Source organism: Dendrobates tinctorius, unplaced genomic scaffold (assembly GCF_039654945.1).
Source record: "Dendrobates tinctorius isolate UK_male_01 unplaced genomic scaffold, ASM3965494v1 ptg000154l, whole genome shotgun sequence".
NCBI lineage: Eukaryota > Metazoa > Chordata > Amphibia > Anura > Dendrobatidae > Dendrobates > Dendrobates tinctorius.
In genome coordinates, this window is record NW_027361821.1 from 1,796,328 (window position 1) to 1,821,792 (window position 25,465).

The 25,465-nt window shown below is 44.6% G+C and overlaps 1 protein-coding gene across 4 annotated transcripts in view; it reads right to left on the reverse strand.

The window, feature by feature from the left end:
- Window positions 1-25,465, reverse strand: part of ARHGEF9 (Cdc42 guanine nucleotide exchange factor 9) — a 489,098-nt gene that overhangs the window by 296,541 nt on the left and 167,092 nt on the right. The window contains exon 1 of one of the 4 annotated variants that reach the window (XM_073547558.1): window positions 1,947-2,181. The exons of 1 other annotated variant lie outside the window; for it this stretch is intronic. In XM_073547558.1, coding sequence (XP_073403659.1) covers window positions 1,947-1,991 — 45 coding nt within the window. In that variant the 5' untranslated portion in view covers window positions 1,992-2,181. Of the gene's footprint in view, window positions 1-1,759; window positions 2,182-25,465 lie in introns of those variants that run through there. 2 more of the 4 variants (XM_073547560.1, XM_073547559.1) reach the window with 2 other exon arrangements.

The following is a 25,465-nucleotide window of genomic DNA, read 5'->3' on the forward strand; positions in this document are numbered from 1 at the left end:
ATGGAGGTCTGAGGCATCAGTGCCAGAAATTATCACTTTCATTTTAATTTTCTATTTACTAATACTGTTTCTCATACAGAATTCGGTGAGAATTTGTGTATGAAAATGGTCTTAGGTCAGTTTGGATATTTGTATTTTTCTCAAGTGTTTGCGCCCAGAGACATATGTGCAGGTTATATAACAATAATATGAGTAAAATGTATAATAAGCACATAAAATATACTTATTAGTTATCAATAGATGCCTTGTACACAAAAAAGCAACAATCAACAGCATCCTGCACAATAAAGAATACCTAAATAGCAAAGATCAATGTAATTTTTTAATGTAAAATATTGTAATAAAATTCTGAGCGGAGACTCTGTAAATTCACAAACATCAAGGATCGCTTAGGTAAATCCCTTTGGATTATTCACACATCACTTTGTGGGAGATCAGTACAATCCAGTTCACTAGGGATTATTTTATCGTCCCAATAAAGCGTATTACGGCCAAAAGAAGCCACTTTGCCGGAATTTATGGACAGCCTCCAAACTTTGGACCAAAACACCTTGTCAAAAACCTGCTATTTATTATGTTATAGTGTTCTGTGTACCTGATTAATGAATAATTACATAACCTAATAAATCATATCAGGGCTTTACTGTAATACAGTAACGATAAAAGAGATTGTTCTGCTACATTCTGTGACACTAGAAGGCTAATTCACACTGGTCTCCATACACTGGTTAATGATACAACAATGGCAATGGCTCAACAGACATGATATGCATTTTCCAAAACAACATTCCCTGTCACGACCACATACATAGGGCCGTGACTCGTTAGTAGGAACGCAACGGTGACACTGGAATTAGGGATGTACTAGAGAGGGAAGCATTTTCCTCCTAGCAACAGATGCTTCCACTGGAGGTCATTATGGGAAGTGAGGTAGGCAGGTTCACAGAATATACGGAAGAGTATAGGATGGCTGTAGCCCACAGGAGTAGTGCACACATGGCATCGCTGCTATGGGGAGGTCCTGTAACATGGAATTGAATCCTACATTTCAGATATTTTGCATGTTTTGGGCTTATTCTTCACATCTTATGACGGTTTTATGACATGCAGACATGCTTTGGGATGATTTCATATGCAATACTTCATACATAATCACTAATTACGCGTTAGAATCCAGCAAATGACATCATACCCTCAGATATGACATCACTCCCGGTATAGAGGCCTGGATCATGGATGCACGGCTGTTCCATTGCACGGTGCGATGAGTAAAGCCTACCGTTCTAGCACATCATTCATTCCTCTGATGTGATATGAATAGCTGAGTGCTTATGGCCGCAGAGAAACACAAACATATTCGCAAGATCTCTATCTATTATTCATTCCGGAAACCAAATTAAAAGCCCCGAATGTTATTCCACAAACACCGTAAAAACCCATCCAGCTTTGGCTACCTCCCCCCATTGCAGCATTTATTAACTCTACATGGTATGGGCACCAGTGCCAGCATTGCCAGCAGCCCAGTGGAGCTGGCTCTATTTTTAGCTGCAGCTGTCAGTTTTGGCTGTGTGAAGCATCATCCTTTGGCGGGGCCGCTTGTACAGTGGGAATAGGTCCCCTCCAAATAGTAGAATAACCCATTGCAAGGCAGACGAGGCCACAGCACCGCTATTGGGGATGGGAATATTGCAACAGAAGCACAAAATAAACAGACAAGCAACATAGCAAGTAGAGGTTCCTAAACATAAAGTATCCTTACATTGGAACATGCTCTTGATACCTCAATATGGGATGAAGAGTCTAGCAACCTCCCTCTGCACAGAGATGCATCTCCATGTTCTGTAGAGCCAGTAATGATGTGTGTAAAATGGCTGGAGCTTAGCCCCGAAGATCTGCGCTGCCTCTCAGAGAGAAGGGTAGAGATAGCAGCAGCTACCTGGACTCACCATCCCCTCTCTGCCGCTGGTCCATGCCAGGTTCTGCCGATCCATCCTGAACGATGCTTGTGGCCCCCTTACTCCTGGGTTTTACCCCCCTCAATGACAGCTGCAGACTCACATCTGTCTCCCTCAGCGTTATCAGAACATTGGCTCCTGGCTTTGGTGGGGGGGGTTCTTGGGTGGTTGAAGGAGACCCTTTTGCTTTGTGTGTCTCTCACTCTCATACACACATTCCCTCCCCCTCTTTCTGTCTCGCTCACTCCCCTCCTTCTCACCCTTTTTATTCTCAGTTTTTTCCATTTACTCTCGTCTTCTCGAATGAATAAATTCTTTCTAATTTCACGATCATTTGGTTCGTATAGAATAACGCTTTTTTTTTTCCTTCCAGGTTACTAATTATTATACTTTATATCAATTCCAGACATTAATTATATTTCTTATTTTAATATTTCACATGGGAGGCAAAATCCTAAATATATAAGCTAAGCCAATAAAATGACTGCGCTGATGAGAATAGCGTGATAGGAGGCTACGTCTGGGTCGGTTGAAGAAGTTTTCTAGCTACCAAAAATAAAAACATGGCTACCAAACATACACATTTTCATACTTTTTATTGCTTTGGCACAAGCTATTTATTCAATATTTACATAAAACAGTTATAAAAACAATAGATCATATACCTGAATGTCAACATATCATGAAAGTAGGGAAAATCAGGAAAATCAGGATTTCCTGGATTTGCCTGGATTTCATGTTTCGGTTCCCCATAGAACATCATGTTTTAATGAGCTATGTGTAAAGTAAACATTTAAGCTGAATTTATACATACATGAAATGCTGTCTGATTACGGACGTACCATGACATCCTGACTGACCCGAGTCACGGGCATATATCGGAGTTCAGATCAGGAGATCCCCGGACGATCCAGTTATCATGATCCACTCTTGAACCATGTTCTCCAAACATCTGAATTCGTCCTTAGTATTCACCTAAGTAAACTCTTTTTTTTTTTTTTTTTTTAAATGGGGTTATTTTTGCAGCATATGCACGGATTTGTGCAAGCTGCATTTAAAAAAATAGGACAGGTTAAACAATTTCTGCAATAAAACTGCCACGTGTGACTTATCCTGTATGTCCACATTGGTCAGATATGCAGCAGATATTCCGCCACTGGTTCACACTCAGAAAATATAATTGTAATATTCTATCATTATTGTGGATGAGATTTTTAAAACTCTTGTCCACGCACTGCATAACCGCCTCAGCATGAAGTGACTTGTGCTGTGGGTTTGAAATCTGCTGTCTGTCAATTTATACAGCGGATTTTATCTTTTACCCCCTTTTGCCTAATCAGATCTCTTGCTTTGCTCTGAGGACGGCCACCACCCTGAAACACGTGTCGGCAAGTGGAGTTTCCAGTTTTGCTTCTTATTTTACGTCATGTAACAAACATACAACAAATTAATTACATATTTTAAGGTGCCGTTGCAAGGCTCGTTAAAGGGTCAATATTGACTTTTAGTATTGCTACATCCAATAGATGGCGCCAGAGGTCAAGTCTTCTCCTTTCTCAAGCTGCTATTTGCAGATTTAAATTCCGAGAGGAGCACTGCATGGCCTATAAGTCTCCTTACACTACATTGGCACTCTCCATAAGGAAAAAAGTCCCTCTTAGACTAAAGGGCATGTCACACTAAGAGATATCGCTAGCAATATCGCTATAACTAGTGACGTTATAGCGATATTGCTAGCGATATCGCTGTGTCTGATACTTACCTACGACCGGCTCCCCCGCTGGTTATCGCTGATCGCGCGAGAACAGGCTGGACTGTTTCTCATTGTCAGCTTCCTGCGGCGCTTCCTGCTGTGACGACGAGCGGCGCGCGGAGCAGGGCGGGAAGACGCAGGATCGCCTAGTGTGACAGGTAAGTAGCGACCCCCTTCCCCAGCGATGTTGCTAGTGAGATCTGCCTGTGTGGCAGCTCACTAGTGATCACTTAGCGATGTACCAGCGATCCTGACCGCGTTATATCGCTGGTCGGGATCGCTGGTACATCGCTAAGTGTGACAGTACCCTAACAGTCAGAGGCCGCTCACTAGGCAAATCAGATTTCTTGCTTTGCACCGAGGAGGGGACAACACCATGAAACACTAGTCTGCAAATGGAGTTTCTGGTTTGATTTCTTATCCTAAGTCATGTGGCAAGGCTCAATAGAGGGTCGATATTGACTTTTAGGATTGCTACATCCAATAAGTGGCACCACAGATGAAGTCCATTTTCTTCAGAAGAGGCTATTTGCAGATTTAAATTCCAAGAGGAGCATTGCATGGCCTATACATCTCCATACGCAAGCTTGACTCTCTCCACAAGAAGAAACTTGACCCCTTACACCCTCAATGAGAAGGGTAAAAGTCAGTGCCACATTTCTGCAACAACGTCTGCATGATTTGGTGTGCATTTAGGCACTCCACATTTTGACATGTCTGTTGCAGACATACCCTTATTGAGGAACATTTTTACATAATTTTTTACAATATCTTCTTGCTCTGAGTGAACAGGATTTACTTTCCTTTAGGGGATAAATTATTTATCTTACTCGCATATATAGCACCACTAATTCTTCAGTGCTATACATCACTTTCATTACTGTTCCCATTGGGGCTCCCAATCTAAAATTCCTATGAGTATGTTTTTTGAGTATGGGAGGAAATCCACACAAACACATACAAACTCCTTGCAGTTGCTGTCCTTAGTGGTATTCAAGCCCAAGATACCAGCACTGCAAACCAACAGTGCAACCACCGAGCCACCATGCTGCCCCTAAATACTTTTCATGCTTTAACATCTGACCTCTTGTCACAGGGTTACTGCAACAGAGGGGATCCAGAAGACCACAGCAACTGATTGCTCCTACTCCAATGCTGAAAAGAAGCACTTCACTTTCATATTATTTGGTGTAAATTTCTTTTGGCAGAAAAGGGGTTAATCGGCCATGTTGGGAGATCTGGGAGTCTGAGCTCTCAGCTGAACTCGGTTAGCCACTCCTATCCCCTATATAATCTGGGTCCTGACTGAAACACACTGTCAGAGCTAGCTCATGCTGGATGACTGGGAGAAGAGGTGTTTAGTGGTTATATGAGTAGAAGTTTTGGAAGAATTATCTGTGATTGTTCCATGGGCTTGTAATTGTGATATTTCCCTTCCCTCCTCTTTCTTTGTTTTTTTCCCCATCCTCCACTCCCCGGAGCATTCCTCTGTTATATCTGAGTGAATATTTGTATGACTGGTACTTCCATTTACCCTTGTTCGTGTTGCATTGCTCGTCAGGTTGGTGTACTGCTGTGCACAGCAGCTCTCCTCTTCCCTGGGTGAGGGAAGAGAACAGACGGAGGGCTGATTCAGGGGATAAAGCAAGGGTGGCAGCCCCGTCATCTTCACCTTAAGAAACATCCTGGGGAATAGGGTGAACTAGGGCGGCCCTTAGTGCTAGGGACAGGGAAGGAGGCCCTGGTCTCGGGTCAAAAGTCTCATAGTTACATAATGCATTTAACTCTGCTACCTGCTCTAATTTCAACATCTTATATAGAAAAACCCCACAACAAATATTCTCAAGAATTCTCAAGAATAACTCCTTTCATTCATGAATATTCCAAAAATGTCAACTCTTAGGCTGACCAGGAAGTAACAGCACTTTGGACACAATGTATTTTCACTGCGTCCAAAGCACTGCGCTCTAATCATGCAGGTAATTCCACATGTGTTCACTGAACCATGTGGACTTACCGCATCCAATACATTCTATTGTGGAAAATTCTGTTGCGGAGACTAGCTTCTAGGCAAGAGAAATTGGCATACTGTGGCTTGTAAACCCGCACCGAGGGGGAGTTTATGCGGCGTCACATAGAAGCACAGTTGGCATGGGATTTCTATTGACCCCATCCACTGTGCTTGTATTGTAGAAAGCAGCGGTTTGGACCCAGCATAAGTGTGCTGCGTCAAAACCGTGGCTGTTCCTGATCGTGGGCACATACCCTTATAATAAAAGTGAATGTACTGGCAGAGTGCCTGCGGATCTATACTGTATCTTGTGCACATGATAAAAATGGGCACCCGGCTGTGTCTGCATATTCAGGAGTTAGTAAGCCTTACTCTATACTGTATGACTCAAGTTAATACATATTTCATGTGCATTTCAGGGTGTGCTGTCCCAAAGCTTTTAAAAAGATAAAGAATTGGAAATGTGTCATTGTCACTAAGCTCTAATACCTGGCTGATTACTGCGTAGAAAACTCTTACATAAACCACCCCAGTAGATGCTGTCATTGTGGGAAAACCCCAGTGGGTACCTTTCCAGGACAACAAGAAGTCAGAAAGTGGATAGAACAGACTAAGAAATAACCATAGGGCCCCATCGTGAAACTTTGTATGATGGGTGGTGGGCTTCCTTCATCATTACCTAGTTATCCTCCTTTCCTTGGTCTTCTAAGACCCTCATTCATTGACCTGAACTTGACTTCCACCATTTATTATTGGATCACTTTAGTTGTCCATATTCTTATCCTTTGTATACATCACAAACGAAGGGCAAACACAGTCATAGGTCAAGATAAAAACTAGAGAATTTTTATTGATACACAAATTTCATACAGACAAACAATTACAGATGGGGCTGGAAGATGTAAAGGTCATTAAAACCACATATGTGAGGCCCAGGGTAGGTATGTAGGAAGGCAGATATATAGTAATATCATAGTACAAAAACCATATGTGCACAGTGGCAGAATAGAAAAAAGCCGCAAGTACGTGACAACATCATATAGTCCAAGTAACCAGCACAATACCCATAAGTGCATAATAGCACAAGCAAAAACCTGACATAAGTGAAATCACCAAGGCCTAAACATGGCCATACACGTCAGGTACATAGGTAGCAAATAAATGTGCTTGAGGAAACAAACATGAGCTAAAGTACCTGCAAATGAATAGCCGCCTTCCTCCACGTCCCACCCGCCGGTTCAGTATATACCCACTATGATCATTGGATGTATCTTATCCTTTGTATACATGCCTGCCTATATTATTTTTGGATATAGTGATTTTTCATATTTACAATTTGTGCACTTGCTCTGGGTTCTTCCTTGCCTTAGAACCATATAATATTGGCTGTTATCGTTACTCTCTGATTGTTGTAGATCAGAACCAGTCTGAAGGTTGGTCTTGTTTTATAATGGGAAATGTTTAATTTGCTCAAATTTAATAAAATTGCAATTAACACATTAGGAAACTTGTAACAAATTAATGACATATTTTATGGTGCCATAGCAATTCCTTTGACTGTGCGTGCTAATAGTAAATTACCTGTGCATGATATTATAGATTTACTTAGAGGATGGCATATAAAAATAATATTCACCAGCATATCAACCAAATAAGGACCATCAGCTATATTTGCCTCACCTTTTCTGACTGCTTTGCTACTTTCAAAGCTAGCGGTTTATGATACGGAAGTTGTTCAGAACTTAGGGTAGGTCATCAATATTGAATCAGTGGGGGCCTGACATCTACAATTGTGGCCAAAAGTATTGACACCCCTGCAATTCTGTCAGATAATACTCAGTTTCTTCCTGAAAATGATTGCAAACACAAATTCTTTGTTATTATTATCTTCCTTTAATTTGTCTTAAATGAAAAAACACAAAAAGAATTGTCCTCAAGCCAAATAGGATATAATTCCACACCAAACATAAAAAAGAGGGTGGACAAAAGTATTGGCACTGTTCGAAAAATCATGTGATGCTTCTCTAATTTGTGTAAATAACAGCACCTATAACTTACCTGTGGCACCTAACAGGTGTTGGCAATAACTAAATCACACTTACAGCCAGTTGACATGGATTAAAGTTGACTCAACCTCTGTCCTGTGTCCTTGTGTGTACCACATTGAGCATGGAGAAAAGAAAGAAGACCAAAGAACTGTCTGAGGACTAGAAAAACCAAATTGTGAGGAAGCATGAGCAATCTCAAGGATACAAGTCCATCTCCAAAGACCTGAATGTTCCTGTGTCTCCCATGCGTAGTGTCATCAAGAAGTTTAAAGCCCATGGCACTGTGGCTATCCTCCCTAGATGTGGACGGAAAATAAAAATTGACAAGAGATTTCAACGCAAGATTGTGCGGATGTTGGATAAAGAACCTCGACTAACATCCAAACAAGTTCAAGCTGCCCTGCAGTCCGAGGGTACAACAGTGTCAACCCGTACTATCTGTCGGCGTCTGAATGAAAAGGGACTGTATGGTAGGAGACCCAGGAAGACCCCACTTCTTACCCCGAGACATAAAAAAGCCAGGCTGGAGTTTGCCAAAACTTACCTGAAAAAGCCTAAAACGCTTTGGAAGAATGTTCTCTGGGCAGATGAGACAAAAGTAGAGCTTTTTGGGCAAAGGCATCAACATAGAGTTTACAGGAGAAAAAAAGAGGCATTCAAAGAAAAAAACACGGTCCCTACAGTCAAACATGGCGGAGGTTCCCTGATGTTTTGGGGTTGCTTTGCTGCCTCTGGCACTGGACTGCTTGACCGTGTGCATGGCATTATGAACTCTGAAGACTACCAACAAATTTTGCAGCATAATGTAGGGCCCAGTGTGAGAAAGCTGGGTCTCCCTCAGAGGTCATGGGTCTTCCAGCAGGACAATGACCCAAAACACACTTCACAAGCACTAGAAAATGGTTTGAGAGAAAGCACTGGAGACTTCTAAGGTGGCCAGCAATGAGTCCAGACCTGAATCCCATAGAACACCTGTGGAGAGATCTAAAAATAGCAGTTTGGAGAAGGCACCCTTCAAATATCAGGGACCTGGAGCAGTTTGCCAAAGAAGAATGGTCTAAAATTCCAGCAGAGCATTGTAAGAAACTCATTGATGGTTGATCTCCCTAGCTGCTCAGGTCTATATTCCGACACTGATCTCCCTAAAATCTGCCTCCAGAGATTATATTACATGAAGGGGAGTTACCAGTATGATGTGTAATGGCCGCTCTGCTCCCCTGCTCTTACTGCAGAGCTGTGTGTGGTTATAACTGACACATCTGCAGGTTCCTCTCAGCTTCAGCTTTCATCTCACAGGCAGACAGGGCTGTAATATTGTTACAATACAGCAGAGTTGTTAGACCTGCAGCAAATGTGTTTGTAAGAAGAAAAAGTTCAGTTCTGCTGTCCCGTTTAGTTAGTAGTTACATGTCTCACAATGGTAAATCCTCTTTCATTTATAATAATCTTTGAAGGTACACCCTCACGGAGTACAGTGTCCGTCTAGTAGATCTTAAGCTCATTTACTTATAAGGCAAACGTGGATTTGTCTGGAATAAGACATCGTATCTCAGATATCAAGGCATCACTATACTCAGCTTCCTATGTCCTACATGCCCATATACATGACTTAGCAGGATTGATCCGCGGACCGAGACAGCCAAGGGCCTGGAAAACTGGGGTCCATGGGCCGCACCGTGCCCACTCTCTCGCTGTCTCCATAGGCGCCACTGACTGCATTGATGGAGAGGGGCCTCCGGCCATTTCCTCCACCAGTCAGCGTGTGAAACAGCTGACGCGATGACATCATTTCACCGCGTCATCTGTGTGCTGTGGTGTGGAGTGTCAACGCACCAGAGACAGGGAGACAAGCAGAGCACCAGAGAACAGGACCAAGGTATGTGGTGTTCATTTTCATGCATATGGGAGGCTCTGGGGGTGTTGAAATTTACAAGGGGAGCCTATTGGAGTGTGGAGCTTTACAAGCGGAGGCTATGGTGGTGTTGAGATTTACAAGGGGAGGCTATAGGGGGTTTAGCTTTACAAGGGGAGGCTATGGGAGTGCTGAGCTTTACAAGGGGAGGCTATGGGGGTGTTGTGCTGCACATAGGGAGGCTATGGGGTGTCTTGCTGCACAAGGGGAGGCTGTGTGGGGCTTGTGAAGTATATGGGGAGGCTGTGTGGGGCTCATGCAATAGATATAGGGAGGCTGTGTGGGGCTCATGCAGTGTATATATATAGGGAGGCGGTGTGGGGATCATGCAGCATATATAGAGAAGCTGTGTGGGGTTCATGCAGCATATATAGAGAAGCTGTGTGGGGCTCATGCAGTATATATATATATATATATATATATATATATGGGGAGGCTGTGTGGGGCTCATGCAGCATATACAGAGAAGCTGTGTGGGGCTCATGCAGTATATATATATATATATATATATATATATATATATATGGGGAGGCTGTGTTGGGTTCATGCAGCATATATAGAGAAGCTGTGTGGGGCTCATGCAGTATATACTGTATATATATATATGGGGAGGCTGTGTGGGGCTCATGCAGCATATATAGAGAAGCTGTGTGGGGTTCATGCATGCAGCTTATATAGGGAGGCTGTGTAGGGCTCATGCAGGATATATAGGGAGGCTGTGTGGGCTCATGCAGCATATATAGGTAGGCTGATGGGGGCTTATGCAGCGTATATACAGTTGTGGCAAAAAGTATTGACACCCCTGCAATTTTGTCAGATAATACTCAGTTTCTTCCTGAAAATGATTGCAAACACATTCTTTGGTAATATTATCTTCATTTAATTTGTCTTAAATGAAAAAAACACAAAAGAGAATGAAGCAAAAAGCAAAACATTGATCATTTTACACAAAACTCCAAAAATGGGCCAGACAAAAGTATTGGCACCCTCTGCCTGATACTTGGTTGCACAACCTTTAGCCAAAATAACTGCGACCAACCGCTTCCGGTAACCATCAATGAGTTTCTTACAATGCTCTGCTGGAATTTTAGACCATTCTTCTTTGGCAAACTGCTCCAGGTCCCTGATATTAGAAGGGTGCCTTCTCCAAACTGCCATTTTTAGATCTCTCCACAGGTGTTCTATGGGATTCAGGTCTGGACTCATTGCTGACCACCTTAGAAGTCTCCAGTGCTTTCTCTCAAACCATTTTCTAGTGCTTTTTGAAGTGTGTTTTGGGTCATTGTCCTGCTGGAAGACCCATAACCTCTGAGGGAGACCCAGCTTTCTCACACTGGGCCCTACATTATGCTGCAAAATTTGTTGGTAGTCTTCAGACTTCATAAGCCATGCACACGGTCAAGCAGTCCAGTGCCAGAGGCAGCAAAGCAACCCCAAAACATCAGGGAACCTCCGCCATGTTTGACTGTAGGGACCGTGTTTTTTTCTTTGCCTCTTTTTTTCTCCTGTAAACTCTATGTTGATGCCTTTGCCCAAAAAGCTCTACTTTTGTCTCATCTGACCAGAGAACATTCTTCCAAAACGTTTTAGGCTTTTTCAGGTAAGTTTTGGCAAACTCCAGCCTGGCTTTTTTATGTCTCGGGGTAAGAAGTGGGGTCTTCCTGGGTCTCCTACCATACAGTCCCTTTTCATTCAGACGCCGACAGATAGTACGGGTTGACACTGTTGTACCCTCGGACTGCAGGGCAGCTCGAACTTGTTTGGATGTTAGTCGAGGTTCTTTATCCAACATCCGCACAATCTTGCGTTGAAATCTCTTGTCAATTTTTATTTTCCGTCCACATCTAGGGAGGTTAGCCACAGTGCCATGGGCTTTAAACTTCTTGATGACGCTGCACATGGGAGACACAGGAACATTCAGGTCTTTGAAGATGGACTTGTAGCCTTGAGATTGCTCATGCTTCCTCACAATTTGGTTTCTCAAGTCCTCAGACAGTTCTTTGGTCTTCTTTCTTTTCTCCATGCTCAATGTGGTACACACAAGGACACAGGACAGAGGTTGAGTCAACTTTAATCCATGTCAACTGGCTGTAAGTGTGATTTAGTTATTGCCAACACCTGTTAGGTGCCACGGGTAAGTTACAGGTGCTGTTAATTACACAAATTAGAGAAGCATCACATGATTTTTCGAACAGTGCCAACACTTTTGTCCACCCTCTTTTTTATGTTTGGTGTGGAATTATATCCAATTTGGTTTGAGGACAATTCTTTTTGTGTTTTTTCATTTAAGACAAATTAAAGGAAGATAATAACAAAGAATTTGTGTTTGCAATAATTTTCAGGAAGAAACTTAGTATTATCTGACAAAATTGCAGGGGTGTCAATACTTTTGGCCACAACTGTAGGGAGGCTGTGTGGGGCTCATGCAGTCTATATAGGGAGGCTGTGTGGGGCTCATGCAGTGTATATAGGGAGGCTGTGTGGGGCTCATGCAGTATATGGGAAGGCTATTTGGGGCTCATGCTCTATATAGAGAGGCTGTGTGGCACTCATGCAGTATATAGGGAGGCTGTGGCGCTCATGCAGTATATAGGGAGGCTGTGTGGGGCTCATGCAGTATATAAAAGGAGGCTGTGTGGGGCTCATGCTCTATATAGGGAGGCTGTGTGGAGCTCATGCAGTATATATGGGTAGATTGTGTGGGGCTCATGTTGTATATAGGGAGGCTGTGTGGGGGCTCTTACAGTATATAAGGGGGCTCATATGATATACAGAAGGGGCTCTACTTGGGTTCAAACGATATTTAGGTGGGTGTCAGCATACTTAATTCTGCTCAGTAGTAAGTGATACAATTAATAGTATAATTATCAATAATATAATTATAATATATTGATATTAATATTGAGTAGAATTTCGGCATATTGGTTCAGCCCTTGACAACAGTCACTGTCTCTCATGTGGTCCCTGAGGAAAATTAATTGCGATCCCCTGCTTTAGAGGAAACTACCATAAGACTTTCTACCCACTATCCCTTGTACATAACCATTGTCAAATTATCGTTCAGTAAAGACTCTATGTTGGCATGACGGTCTCATTTATTGAACTGTGGAACCTGTGGTCATGGCCAGCTCACACCACCGGCTATCCACAGCCTGCATGGGTGTAAGGGCCTCAAAGCCAAAGCCCACGCACCCTGCTAGGACCCACACTTTCATGTAGCGCATCAGGACATAAAGGGAGACAAGTGCCTCACCTGCAGCCACTGCTCCGTGCCGCGCTACACCTGTACACCTTCTTTATGACTGTCCATGCTCCCAGACATGTCATAAAGATGCTGCAAATAAATGCTGTCATCCACTGCTGCAGAAGCCATGTCCAGACAAGGTCAGGGGACATGGCTTGTACAGCAATATGTAGTCTATTTTTTTTTTTTAAGAATTCGGTACGAATTTGAAATGCATAAAAAAGCTACTACTAAAAACTAAAACTGCATGGAACGACTACTTTTCCAGCAGCAGAGCGGTCAGCCAGAAATGTCCATCACCTTTTACTCCTCAATATATTTTCAGATGAAGATTTCCTTCAATCTGCAGGCGTGACTGCAACAGCTGTATACTCCACGGGCATACTATATCACCCTATATGCGCTTCTCTCTCTTTTTTCTCTTCTGCAAAACCTATTACTTGAAAGTTTTATCACTGGGAAAATAGGTTGGACTGTCAACTTTATTATATCAAGAGCTATTTTATATTGTTTTTTGCATCCTCCACTATATAGATGATTTCATCAAACGTTGCTTTACACAATAGAGATGATTTTTCCCTCAGATAAAAAGGTTACTGATGTAATGATTTACTCATCTCTAGTGTTGAGCATTCCGATACTGCAAATATCGGGTATCGGCCGATATTCGCGGTATCGGAATTCCGATACGGAGTTCCGATACTTTTTGCATATCGAATACCGGAATCGGAAGTTCCCATAATGCTATGAGCCAGTTTGATTTGATTCAGCCAATGAGGAATCCTAAGAAGTGTGGGCACATCCTGTTAGGCATATTAGGCATGTAACTACTGGCATGGCTGTGATTGGCTGCAAGCAGACCACCCAGCTGCTCCTCCCCCAGACACACGCTGAACAGTGATCTATGGAAAGTGAAACTAGTGAGGGAGGAGGAAATGACAAGTTCTCATTTCAATGCCAGAACACCCCCCCTGGATGTTTATCTTAGAAGCAAGAGATGATATCTTGGAAACCGTGCAGACTAGCCACAGAAGGTAAATTACTTATTATCAGCATTCTGCAGCCTAGATATGCACTGAGATTATGTGAAAAGCCTGGACAACCTGTTCTGTTATGTATTTCTGCCAAGCTGGATCGCCCGCCAGGGCTGGTGGGGTACTCGGTACCGGGCCCGTTGGTTTCAATGGGAGATGTTACGGTAGCTGTGACCCAGTCCGTGGCCCTGGGCATCCATTGTAAAAGGGAAATGTTGAACGTGTGGATGATGATTAAAGTTTATGAGTGAATGATTTGTGACGCCACCTGTGGTGTTCGGCAATGAAGATGTTAAGCCGACGCTGCAGACAGATCCTCTGGGACAGATGGTGTGGTGCTGCTTTGATGTGGCCCTCCACAGGTAGGGCTGTAGTCCCAGGGCAGTGTAGATGGAGAGGTAGTGAAGAGATGTAGATGGTGCAGTGCCAGGCACAGAGATGTAGCAGTGCTGAGCGTGTTGGCGCAGGAATAACTGGAGGACACCAAGGCATGTAGTTCCAAAGCTTTACTCACAGTCTGTTGTGCATACAGGTGCCCGCATCCGTGCCGTGTCCTCCGGGTCAGTGGCTCAGTCAACCTCCAAGCTAGATGAAGCACTCCGTTCCAACACTCCGCCAACATGTGCCTTTTCTGAACATCTCCCTCTATTGCTACACAACCCCTTTAACATAGTCAATATCTTTGTAACTCTGTATGTCTTAAAAAAAAAATTATTCCTGCTATTCCATTTGATTGGGCTAAACCTCTATGCCTTTAATGTCTCCTCCACCTCCCCCAATACATTCTACATTATTCTTAGTTGTTTTCCTTCATGTAGAATTAACCTACAAGGAAAGAAAGGGTTTATTTTAATTCCGATATTTCTGTCCCATTGACTTGCATTGGTTTCCGGTATCGGAATCGGCGATATCCGATACTTTTTGGGTATCGGTCCGATCCAATCCGATCTGATATTTCCCGATATCGGAAGGTATCGCTCAACACAACTCATCTCTCCTTTTACACCAACAATTTCAGGTTTCCTTTCCTCAAGGTTCACGGGGTGTGAAACCTATTAAGATGTCCTAGGTTGCATCATGAAGCAGAGGCCACAGACTGCGGTTTACAGGTTTCTCTAATTAACGAGCCAGTACGTACTGAAGTAGTGTATTTCTCAGAAAACCTAAGTAGCTAGGTGGGCCTGAAATGGAGGCAGACAGGCCAAATCTAGAGCAGAATTAGCAGTGACTCAGCTTCTGTGCTTAAACAATGTAAAAATCTTGAGTCAGAAGAATCAGCATCCTTCCTGAATATGTTCAGCTATCAAACAGGTTGTGTGTGTCTACATATGCTGCCATATGTGTATGTAGTATCTCACAGTATTAACAGACAAAACAAAATGCATAAAGGGAAAAAAGCATTGGAAATAATTATAGCCATAAGGAAAACAATCATGTGCAAAAAAAGGAAAAAGAGCAAATTTTATGGAATTCTGCAACAAGTACGTGGTCTTCAGATTTTATTGAATATGGCCTCCGAGGTAATGACGCAATTGGTGCCAGTCTTATAGAAATAAATCTAATACTCCTAAAACAAAATTGTGGTCTCAGGAACGCTGCCAAAGACGGCACTATCCAAATGTATAGAAAAAGTAAAGTTTCGTTATTCATGCAACGCGTTTCAGAATCGATAGAACTCCTTCATCAGGCGTATAACAATCAGAATAACTCTCATGATCTTTTTTTCTATAGGGGTCAGGCCTTAATAGGATAAGATGATTGGTAACTGGGAAATTCCCATGATTATAGTGAAGAACAAGGGAAATGACTGCCTAATTACAAAACTTGTATATAAAAACACACAAAAAATATATAAATGATATTACAATTATAAAATGTAAGCATAAAACATAAGAAATACCTATAGAAAATGCAATTAATCAAGGAAAAACTCAGAAGACTCTGAATTAACTTGGAAAGGGTAGTGATCTGAATATAAAAAATGGGGGGGGGATATAAGAAAGTAGTAAAGTATAAATAGAGATTATCAAAATAAATTAGGGACCTTTTTGGATATCAATCCATTATCGATATATAGAAAAGGAGGAGGAAAAGAAAATAACAGGGCAAAGGACAGGGATTACTTGGTGTTTTCAATACATTCATTTAACCCTTCACGGGAAAATGTGGCCAGTTTAAAAATCCAGTATGATTCTCTATTGATGAGTCTTTGGTATCTGTTGCGAACATTTTCAGGAATTTGCTCAATTCAAATCAATTGGAGATGTGTAGGATCTTTTTGATTTTCAAACAAAAAATGTCTGGAAAGGCTGTGGTTTGTTACGCCATACCTAATATTAGACTCTCTGAGCCTACTCAAGATAAATGTTCCCCTCGTTTTTCTATCCTATTTGTCTTTAGTTGTAGTGTGGATTGCCAAGTGCTTACCCCGTCCGTTCCTAAGCAGGGCTTATTGTCAGGGCCAGGCAGGGATTAGGTTCCTGCTCGGCGATAGGTGCAGAACCTATATAGGGACATTTAGGGCAGACAGGGTGACTTTAGATCTGCTTTGGGGTCTCCACTCCCCTCTTCCCTAGTGTTGGGCTTCCTTCCCCTCATTCCTTCATGTTGCACTTAGTCTTTCCCACTCTGTGCGTGACAGCATCATTATTTGTTTGCACTCAATTGCATTAAGGCATATCAAATATGAAATATGTGAAATACGAATAGCATAATGGCTTTTGTAATGTAGAAAAACATATGAGATACTTAGCACAAAATTTGGCCAAAATTACATCCAATCACATTTTGGTTCCTATATTCCTATAAATACAGGCTTTACCATGTTATTAGCCAAAGGTTAGTTCACACTAGGCAGTTAGTATAGGGACCCATTCAATGAGACCACCTTGACGTTGGTGAATGGACTCACATCTTTTGGCCAAATTTTGTGCTAAGTATCTCATATGTTTTTCTAGATTACAAAAGCCATTATGCTATTCATATTTCACATATTTCATATTTGATATGCCTTAATGCAATTGAGTGCAACCATTTCGTTATTTGATATGTAAGCTGTTTTTTGGTATGCACCTATTCAGACTAGTTCTAGATGTGCCATCAGTTTTTTCTGTCATTTGTATATTAGCTTTCTGACTGAGCACTCCGCCCTTCATCAGGCTGTGATTTTAATTACATCCAATCACATTTTGGTTCCTATCTTCCTATAAATACAGGCTTTACCATGTTATTAGCCAGAGGTTAGTTCACACTAGGCAGTTAGAATAGGGACCCGTTCAATGAGATCACCTTGACGTTGGTGAATGGGCTCACATCTTTTGGCCAAATTTTGTGCTAAGTATCTCATATGTTTTTCTAGATTACAAAAGCCATTATGCTATTCGTATTTCACATATTTCATATTTGATATGCCTTAATTAGAGTTGAGCGAAACGGGTCGAAAAAATTCAAAAGTCGCCGACTTTTGGCAAAGTCGGGTTTCATGAAACGAAACCTGACCCTAGGATGAGGTCGGCCACGAGGTCGGCGACTTACGCGCCAAAGTCGCGTTTCAAAAGTTTGTTTTGCGCTCTTTTTCAGCCAATCAGGATCCACGGACACTGTGGGCAACGTGATGACATAGGCACGGGTCACCACCATCTTTCAGAAGGGCATGCAAGTGATTGGCTTGCTTTGGTGGGCGTCACAGGGGGTATAAAAGGGCGTGCACGCCGACCGCCATCTTACTTCTGCCGATCTTAGTATAGGGAGAGGTTGCTGCTGATTCTGTAGGGAGAGCGTTAGGCAGGGAAGAAGACAAAAAAACTGCTTCTGCTGCTAGCGATTTGGCCTGCACAACACACCAGTCACTGTGTGTGCAGTGCAAGGGGAGGCTATATAGTGGTGTATCAGTGGTGTTGGTTGTTGGGCTGCCTTCTAAGGCTTCCTGACATTCCTGCATTGCTGTTTACCCACTGCTCCGCAAACTGCTTTTTTAAAAGCAATCCCAATTTTTTTTTTTCTCCTGCTGAGAAGAAAAAAAAACTGCTTCTGCTGCTAGCAATTTGGCCTGCACAACACACCAGTCACTGTGTGTGCAGTGCAAGGGGAGGCTATATAGTGGTGTATCAGTGGTGTTGGTTGTTGGGCTGCCTTCTAAGGCTTCCTGACATTCCTGCATTGCTGTTTACCCACTGCTCCGCAAACTGCTTTTTTAAAAGCAATCCAATCTCCCTTATCCTCTAGTCACTTTTGTCACAGCTGTGCCATCGAGCCTGTCACATAGCGCTCAGATATTCATTGGGCCTCACACAATCCAAAAGTGTCCAGTGTCCAAAAGTGTGTGCAGAGATTCAAAATCTCCCTTATCCTCTAGTCACTTTGGTCACAGCTGTGCCATCGAGCCTGTCTCATAGCGCTCAGATATCAGTGGGCCTCACACAATCCAAAAGTGTCCAGTGTCCAAAAGTGTGTGCAGAGATTCAAAATCTCCCTTATCCTCTAGTCACTTTGGTCACAGCTGTGCCATCGAGCCTCTCACATAGCGCTCAGATATCAGTGGGCCTCACACAATCCAAAAGTGTCCATCCAGTGTCCAAAAGTGTGTGCAGAGAATCCAAATCTCCCTTATCCTCTAGTCACTTTGGTCACAGCTGTGCCATCGAGCCTGTCACATAGCGCTCAGATATCAGTGGGCCTCACACAATCCAAAAGTGTCCAGTGTCCAAAAGTGTGTGCAGAGATTCAAAATCTCCCTTATCCTCTAGTCACTTTTGTCACAGCTGTGCCATCGAGCCTGTCACATAGCGCTCAGATATCAGTGGGCCTCACACAATCCAAAAGTGTCCATCCAGTGTCCAAAAGTGTGTGCAGAGATTCAAAATCTCCCTTATCCTCTAGTCACTTTGGTCACAGCTGTGCCATCGAGCCTGTCACATAGCGCTCAGATATCAGTGGGCCTCACACAATCCAAGAGTGTCCATCCAGTGTCCAAAAGTGTGTGCAGAGATTCAAAATCTCCCTTATCCTCTAGTCACTTTGGTCACAGCTGTGCCATCGAGCCTGTCACATAGCGCTCAGATATCAGTGGGCCTCACACAATCCAAAAGTGTCCAGTGTCCAAAAGTGTGTGCAGAGATTCAAAATCTCCCTTATCCTCTAGTCACTTTGGTCACAGCTGTGCCATCGAGCCTGTCACATAGCGCTCAGATATCAGTGGGCCTCACACAATCCAAAAGTGTCCAGTGTCCAAAAGTGTGTGCAGAGATTCAAAATCTCCCTTATCCTCTAGTCACTTTGGTCACAGCTGTGCCATCGAGCCTGTCACATAGCGCTCAGATATCAGTGGGCCTCACACAATCCAAAAGTGTCCAGTGTCCAAAAGTGTGTGCAGAGATTCAAAATCTCCCTTATCCTCTAATCACTTTGGTCACAGCTGTGCCATCGAGCCTGTCACATAGCGCTCAGATATCAGTGGGCCTCACACAATCCAAAAGTGTCCATCCAGTGTCCAAAAGTGTGTGCAGAGATTCAAAATCTCCCTTATCCTCTAGTCACTTTGGTCACAGCTGTGCCATTGAGCCTCTCACATAGCGCTCAGATATCAGTGGGCCTCACACAATCCAAAAGTGTCCAGTGTCCAAAAGTGTGTGCATAGATTCAAAATCTCCCTTATCCTCTAGTCACTTTGGTCACAGCTGTGCCATCGAGCCTGTCACATAGCGCTCAGATATCAGTGGGCCTCACACAATCCAAAAGTGTCCAGTGTCCAAAAGTGTGTGCAGAGATTCAAAATCTCCCTTATCCTCTAGTCACTTTGGTCACAGCTGTGCCATCGAGCCTGTCACATAGCGCTCAGATATCAGTGGGCCTCACACAATCCAAAAGTGTCCATCCAGTGTCCAAAAGTGTGTGCAGAGATTCAAAATCTCCCTTATCCTCTAATCACTTTGGTCACAGCTGTGCCATCGAGCCTGTCACATAGCGCTCAGATATCAGTGGGCCTCACACAATCCAAAAGTGTCCAGTGTCCAAAAGTGTGTGCAGAGATTCAAAATCTCCCTTATCCTCTAGTCACTTTGGTCACAGCTGTGCCATCGAGCCTGTCACATAGCGCTCAGATATCAGTGGGCCTCACACAATCCAAAAGTGTCCAGTGTCCAAAAGTGTGTGCAGAGATTCAAAATCTCCCTTATCCTCTAGTCACTTTGGTCACAGCTGTGCCATCGAGCCTGTCACATAGCGCTCAGATATCAGTGGGCCTCACACAATCCAAAAGTGTCCAGTGTCCAAAAGTGTGTGCAGAGATTCAAAATCTCCCTTATCCTCTAGTCACTTTGGTCACAGCTGTGCCATCGAGCCTGTCACATAGCGCTCAGATATCAGTGGGCCTCACACAATCCAAAAGTGTCCATCCAGTGTCCAAAAGTGTGTGCAGAGATTCAAAATCTCCCTTATCCTCTAGTCACTTTGGTCACAGCTGTGCCATCGAGCCTGTCACATAGCGCTCAGATATCAGTGGGCCTCACACAATCCAAAAGTGTCCAGTGTCCAAAAGTGTGTGCAGAGATTCAAAATCTCCCTTATCCTCTAGTCACTTTGGTCACAGCTGTGCCATCGAGCCTGTCACATAGCGCTCAGATATCAGTGGGCCTCACACAATCCAAAAGTGTCCATCCAGTGTCCAAAAGTGTGTGCAGAGATTCAAAATCTCCCTTATCCTCTAATCACTTTGGTCACAGCTGTGCCATCGAGCCTGTCACATAGCGCTCAGATATCAGTGGGCCTCACACAATCCAAAAGTGTCCAGTGTCCAAAAGTGTGTGCAGAGATTCAAAATCTCCCTTATCCTCTAGTCACTTTGGTCACAGCTGTGCCATCGAGCCTGTCACATAGCGCTCAGATATCAGTGGGCCTCACACAATCCAAAAGTGTCCAGTGTCCAAAAGTGTGTGCAGAGATTCAAAATCTCCCTTATCCTCTAGTCACTTTGGTCACAGCTGTGCCATCGAGCCTGTCACATAGCGCTCAGATATCAGTGGGCCTCACACAATCCAAAAGTGTCCAGTGTCCACAAGTGTCTGCAGAAATTCAAAATCTCCCCTGTCCTATAGACAACTTGTACCTTGTTTTACATTACTATATAGTTTGTTGGATTTTGTCTACATTTCTACCAAAAATGAGGAAGGCTGGTGGAAGAGGCCGTGGAATTGGGCGAGGGGTTGGCAGCTGGTAATGATGGTGTTGGTGGTGGATCTGATGGTAGTGGCAAGAGCAAAATAGGACCGAATGCAGGAGGTGCTGACCCTGCGTCATCGTCTGGCTACATAAGGCCTCGAACGCTTAGTTTTCTAGGAGTTGGCAAACCGCTTTTAAAGCCAGAGCATCAGGAAAAAGTTTTGTCTTACATTGCTGACTCAGCCTCCAGCTCTATCGCCTCCTCTTCTTCAGTTGTAAAAAGTAAAAGCACTGAGTCGTCATTGGAGGCTCATGTTCATGAACCACACCTTTCCTTGTGTCCTTCACCCCAACCAAGATTGAAGGATGACGCAGGCCATACTACTGATTACTCCATGGAGCTGTTTTCACATACCATGCCTGGATTATCAAGTGAAATGGTGAATTACCCAGGCCAAGATGAATCTGACATGGAGTGCACTGATGCACAGCCGCTGATGGATGATTCTGCTGGTACATTCACTCAGAGCACTACATTGTCCTCGCAGTGTACAGAGCCAGATTCTGACCCTGATGAGACTCAGGTGCCCCTTCCCGCACACTATACCACCATACACGGTGACACAGAGGAAGGTGCACATGACATAGAAGAGGAGGTGATGGATGACCCAGTTGTTGACCCAGATTGGCATCCATTGGGGGAAGAGGGTGCTGCTTCCAATAGCTCAGATGAGGAGAATCCACAGCAGACATCGACATCGCAACAGCTGTTATCTGGCAGGCCCGGAGCACTCCAAAGACAGGTTCCAAACATCAAAAGAGTTGCTGGACAGCTTGTCCAGAGGGTCAAAAGATCACAGCGTGCTAGGCCGCAAAATGTCTGCCAAAGTAGGAAGAGTGCAGTGTGGCACTTTTTTGACCAAAATCCTCATGATCAGGCCAAGGTTATCTGTAAGAAGTGCGCAAAGACCTTTAGCCGAGGGAAAAATCTGAAAAATTTGAATACCAGTTGCATGCTTAGACATTTAACCAGCATGCACTTGCAAGCGTGGACACAACACCAAACCTCAAGTGCCACATGTGCAACTGATCACAACGAAGGTAGTCAGCAACGCTACATTGTTTCCCCCACTGTAAGCCCACCGGTTAGCACAGCAGCAAATGTTGAGGTGTCGTTGCAAGACCACAGCAGTCAGGGAATCCCACTGTTATATCAACGAAAGACTGATTCTAGGCCATCAGAAAGAACACCAACTCCATCACCATCATCAACCCTCTCTCAGTCCGCCCTGTCCACCGCTACTTCCACCATATGCAGCTCTCAAGTCCAGCTCACCCTCCCAGACACTATGAGTAGGTCAAGAAAGTACTCAGTCTCTCATCCGCGTACACTGGGTTTGAACGCCCACATTGCCAAACTAATCTCGTTTGAGATGATGCCCTTTCGGTTGGTGGAAAGCACAGCTTTCCGCGAACTCATGGCCTATGCAGTACCACGCTATGACCTACCCAGTCACCACTTCTTCTCTCGCAAAGCCATCCCAGCCCTCCACCATCATGTGAAAGACCGCATTGTCCATGCACTCAAGCAGTCAGTGAGCGGAAAGGTGCACCTCACAACTGATGCATGGTCCAGTCGGCATGGCCAGGGCCGTTACGTGTCCATCACTGCGCACTGGGTTAATGTGGTGGATGCAGGGTCCACAGGGGACAGCGGTGGTGGGACAGTGCTGCCTAGCCCACGGTATAGGAAACAGTTGGTTGTAGGCGTTCGACCCTCCTCCTCCTCCTCCAGAAGCGAAAGCTCGTCCACAGAGCGCAGTCGTACGAGCACTCCATCTGCAGCTGCCACTGTTGCACACGATGTGTCCCCCTATCGAGCAGCTAGTGGAAAGCGTCAGCAGGCTGTGTTGCAGATGATGTGTTTGGGCGACAGACACACCGCCGAGGTGCTGGCCGAGTACTTGAAGCGACAAACTGAGTCATGGCTGGGCAGTGTACATCTTGAGGCAGGCAAGGTAGTTAGTGATAACGGCCGTAATTTTGTGGCAGCCATAGCCCTTTCAAAACTCAGCCACATACCTTGCTTGGCTCACACCTTGAACCTGGTGGTGCAGTGCTTCCTCAAAAATTATCCGGAGTTAACAACCCTGCTCCAGAAGGTGCGAAGACTGTGCGCGCACATCCGCCGGTCGCCTGTACACTCCGTTCGTATGCAGAAGCTGCAGCGATTGCTCCACCTTCCCAACCACCGCCTCATTATCGACATTGCAACAAGGTGGATCTCCACCCTACACATGGTGGAGCGGCTGTGCGAGCAGAGGCAGGCCATAATGCATTTGTGGGAGGATACACGGCCAGGCACTTTGAGAGCAGACATGGAGTTGACAGGTGTGCAGTGGTCGAAGCTGAAAGACCTTTGTAAAGTCCTTTAGTGTTTTGAGGAATGCACACGGCTGGTAAGCGCAGACGACGCCATCCTAAGCATGAGCATCCCACTTATGCGTCTGCTCATGCAAACTTTGACGCACCTTAAGGAGCAGGCGTCTGCAGCCAATGTTGATGAGGAGGAAGAGGAGGAGGGAATCCTTGATGACATTCAGCCATTGTCTGCTCAGGGACCTCTCCTGGACGAGGTGGAGGAAGAAGAGGAGGAGGAGGATGATGATGGGGATGATTACTTAGGGGAGGAGGATGCATCTCGTGGGGCAAGTGAAAATGTTGGCGTGGCAAGGTCTGGTATAGGGTTTGTGCGTGACTGGAGGGATGTGGATTTGCCAGAAAGTGCTCCTCCACCCAGCACTCGCAGTGCATCATTGACACCGGGAACATTGGCCCACATGTCAGATTATGCCTTGCGGATCCTAAAAAGGGACCCCCGCATTGCCAAAATGATGAACGATGACGACTACTGGTTGGCCAGCATCCTGGATCCACGCTATAAAGGCAAATTACAAAACATCATGCCACAGGAGAACCTTGACCTAATATTGGCTAATAAACAAGCAACTCTGGTAAATCGGTTGCTTGAGGCATTCCCAGCACACAGCAGCGGTGATGGTTCTCACACGAGCCGTACGGGCCGGGGGCAGATTGGCAGAGGTGTTCGTGGTGCACACAGCAGAAGTGGTGTTGGAGACAGGGGTTTCATGACAATGTTGTGGACTGATTTTTCAAATACCGCTCACACAACTGGTAATACTGCATCGATGGAAAGTGACAGGAGACAGCAGTTGTCAACTATGGTTACAAACTACTTTTCCTCCCATATCGATGTTCTCCCACACAGGTCATTCCCCTTTGACTATTGGGCCGCTAAACTGGACACCTGGCCTGAATTGGCCCAATATGCCTTACAGGAGCTCGCTTGCCCAGCTGCAAGTGTGCTATCGGAAAGAGTCTTCAGTGCAGCTGGATCAATCCTGACAGAAAAAAGGACCCGTCTGTCAACCCAAAATGTGGATGATCTAACCTTCATTAAAATGAACCACGCATGGGTTTCCAAGGATTTTGTCCCACCTTCCCCTGATGACACATAGGGTGACAGAAAAATGGCTTGCTTTGGTCCACCTCTTCCTGGTACTTCACCTATTTCGCCTTTTGCATCAGCTGAATGTCCAACATCAACATATGCCACTTTCTAAAACTCCCTAACTGTGCTGCCTCCCCCCCATGGCCGGGGTCACCACCTAGCGCACGACACCGTGCGAGTGCCGTTGCCCTGGACAGGAGGGTAGGCCGACTCTTGGATGCGGGCACTGGCACAGGGTCCCTCATAGTGCAATCAAGTGTCTCTGACGGTGGTGGTGCACACACGCCGTCAGACACACCGCTGTACTATGAGGGGCCCAGTGCCAGTACCGACGCCCACGAGTGGGCCCCCCTTGCTTGGGCAGGGCCCCAGCATTTGCAATCTTTACCTCTCCCTGCTCCTCCGCTGTGTAATCTGGGCCGTCAAATCCATACTGTGCCTGACCCCGTCTGAGCCTGCCTCCTGATGTATAGACATATATTTTGAATGTGTACGCTATCCATACATGTTATCCGGGGAAACGGTACCCTTTCTAACCTTTGTGCAATCACGTGCAATCCATACTGGGCCTAACACCGTCTGAGCCTGCCTCCTGAGACATATATTTTGAAGGTGTACGCTATCCATACATGTTATCCGGGGATACGGTACCCTTTCTAACCTTTGTGCAATCACGTGCAATCCATACTGGGCCTAACACCGTCTGAGCCTGCCTCCTGAGACATATATTTTGAATGTGTACGCTATCCATACATGTTATCCGGGGATACGGTACCCTTTCTAACCTTTGTGCAATCACGTGCAATCCATACTGGGCCTAA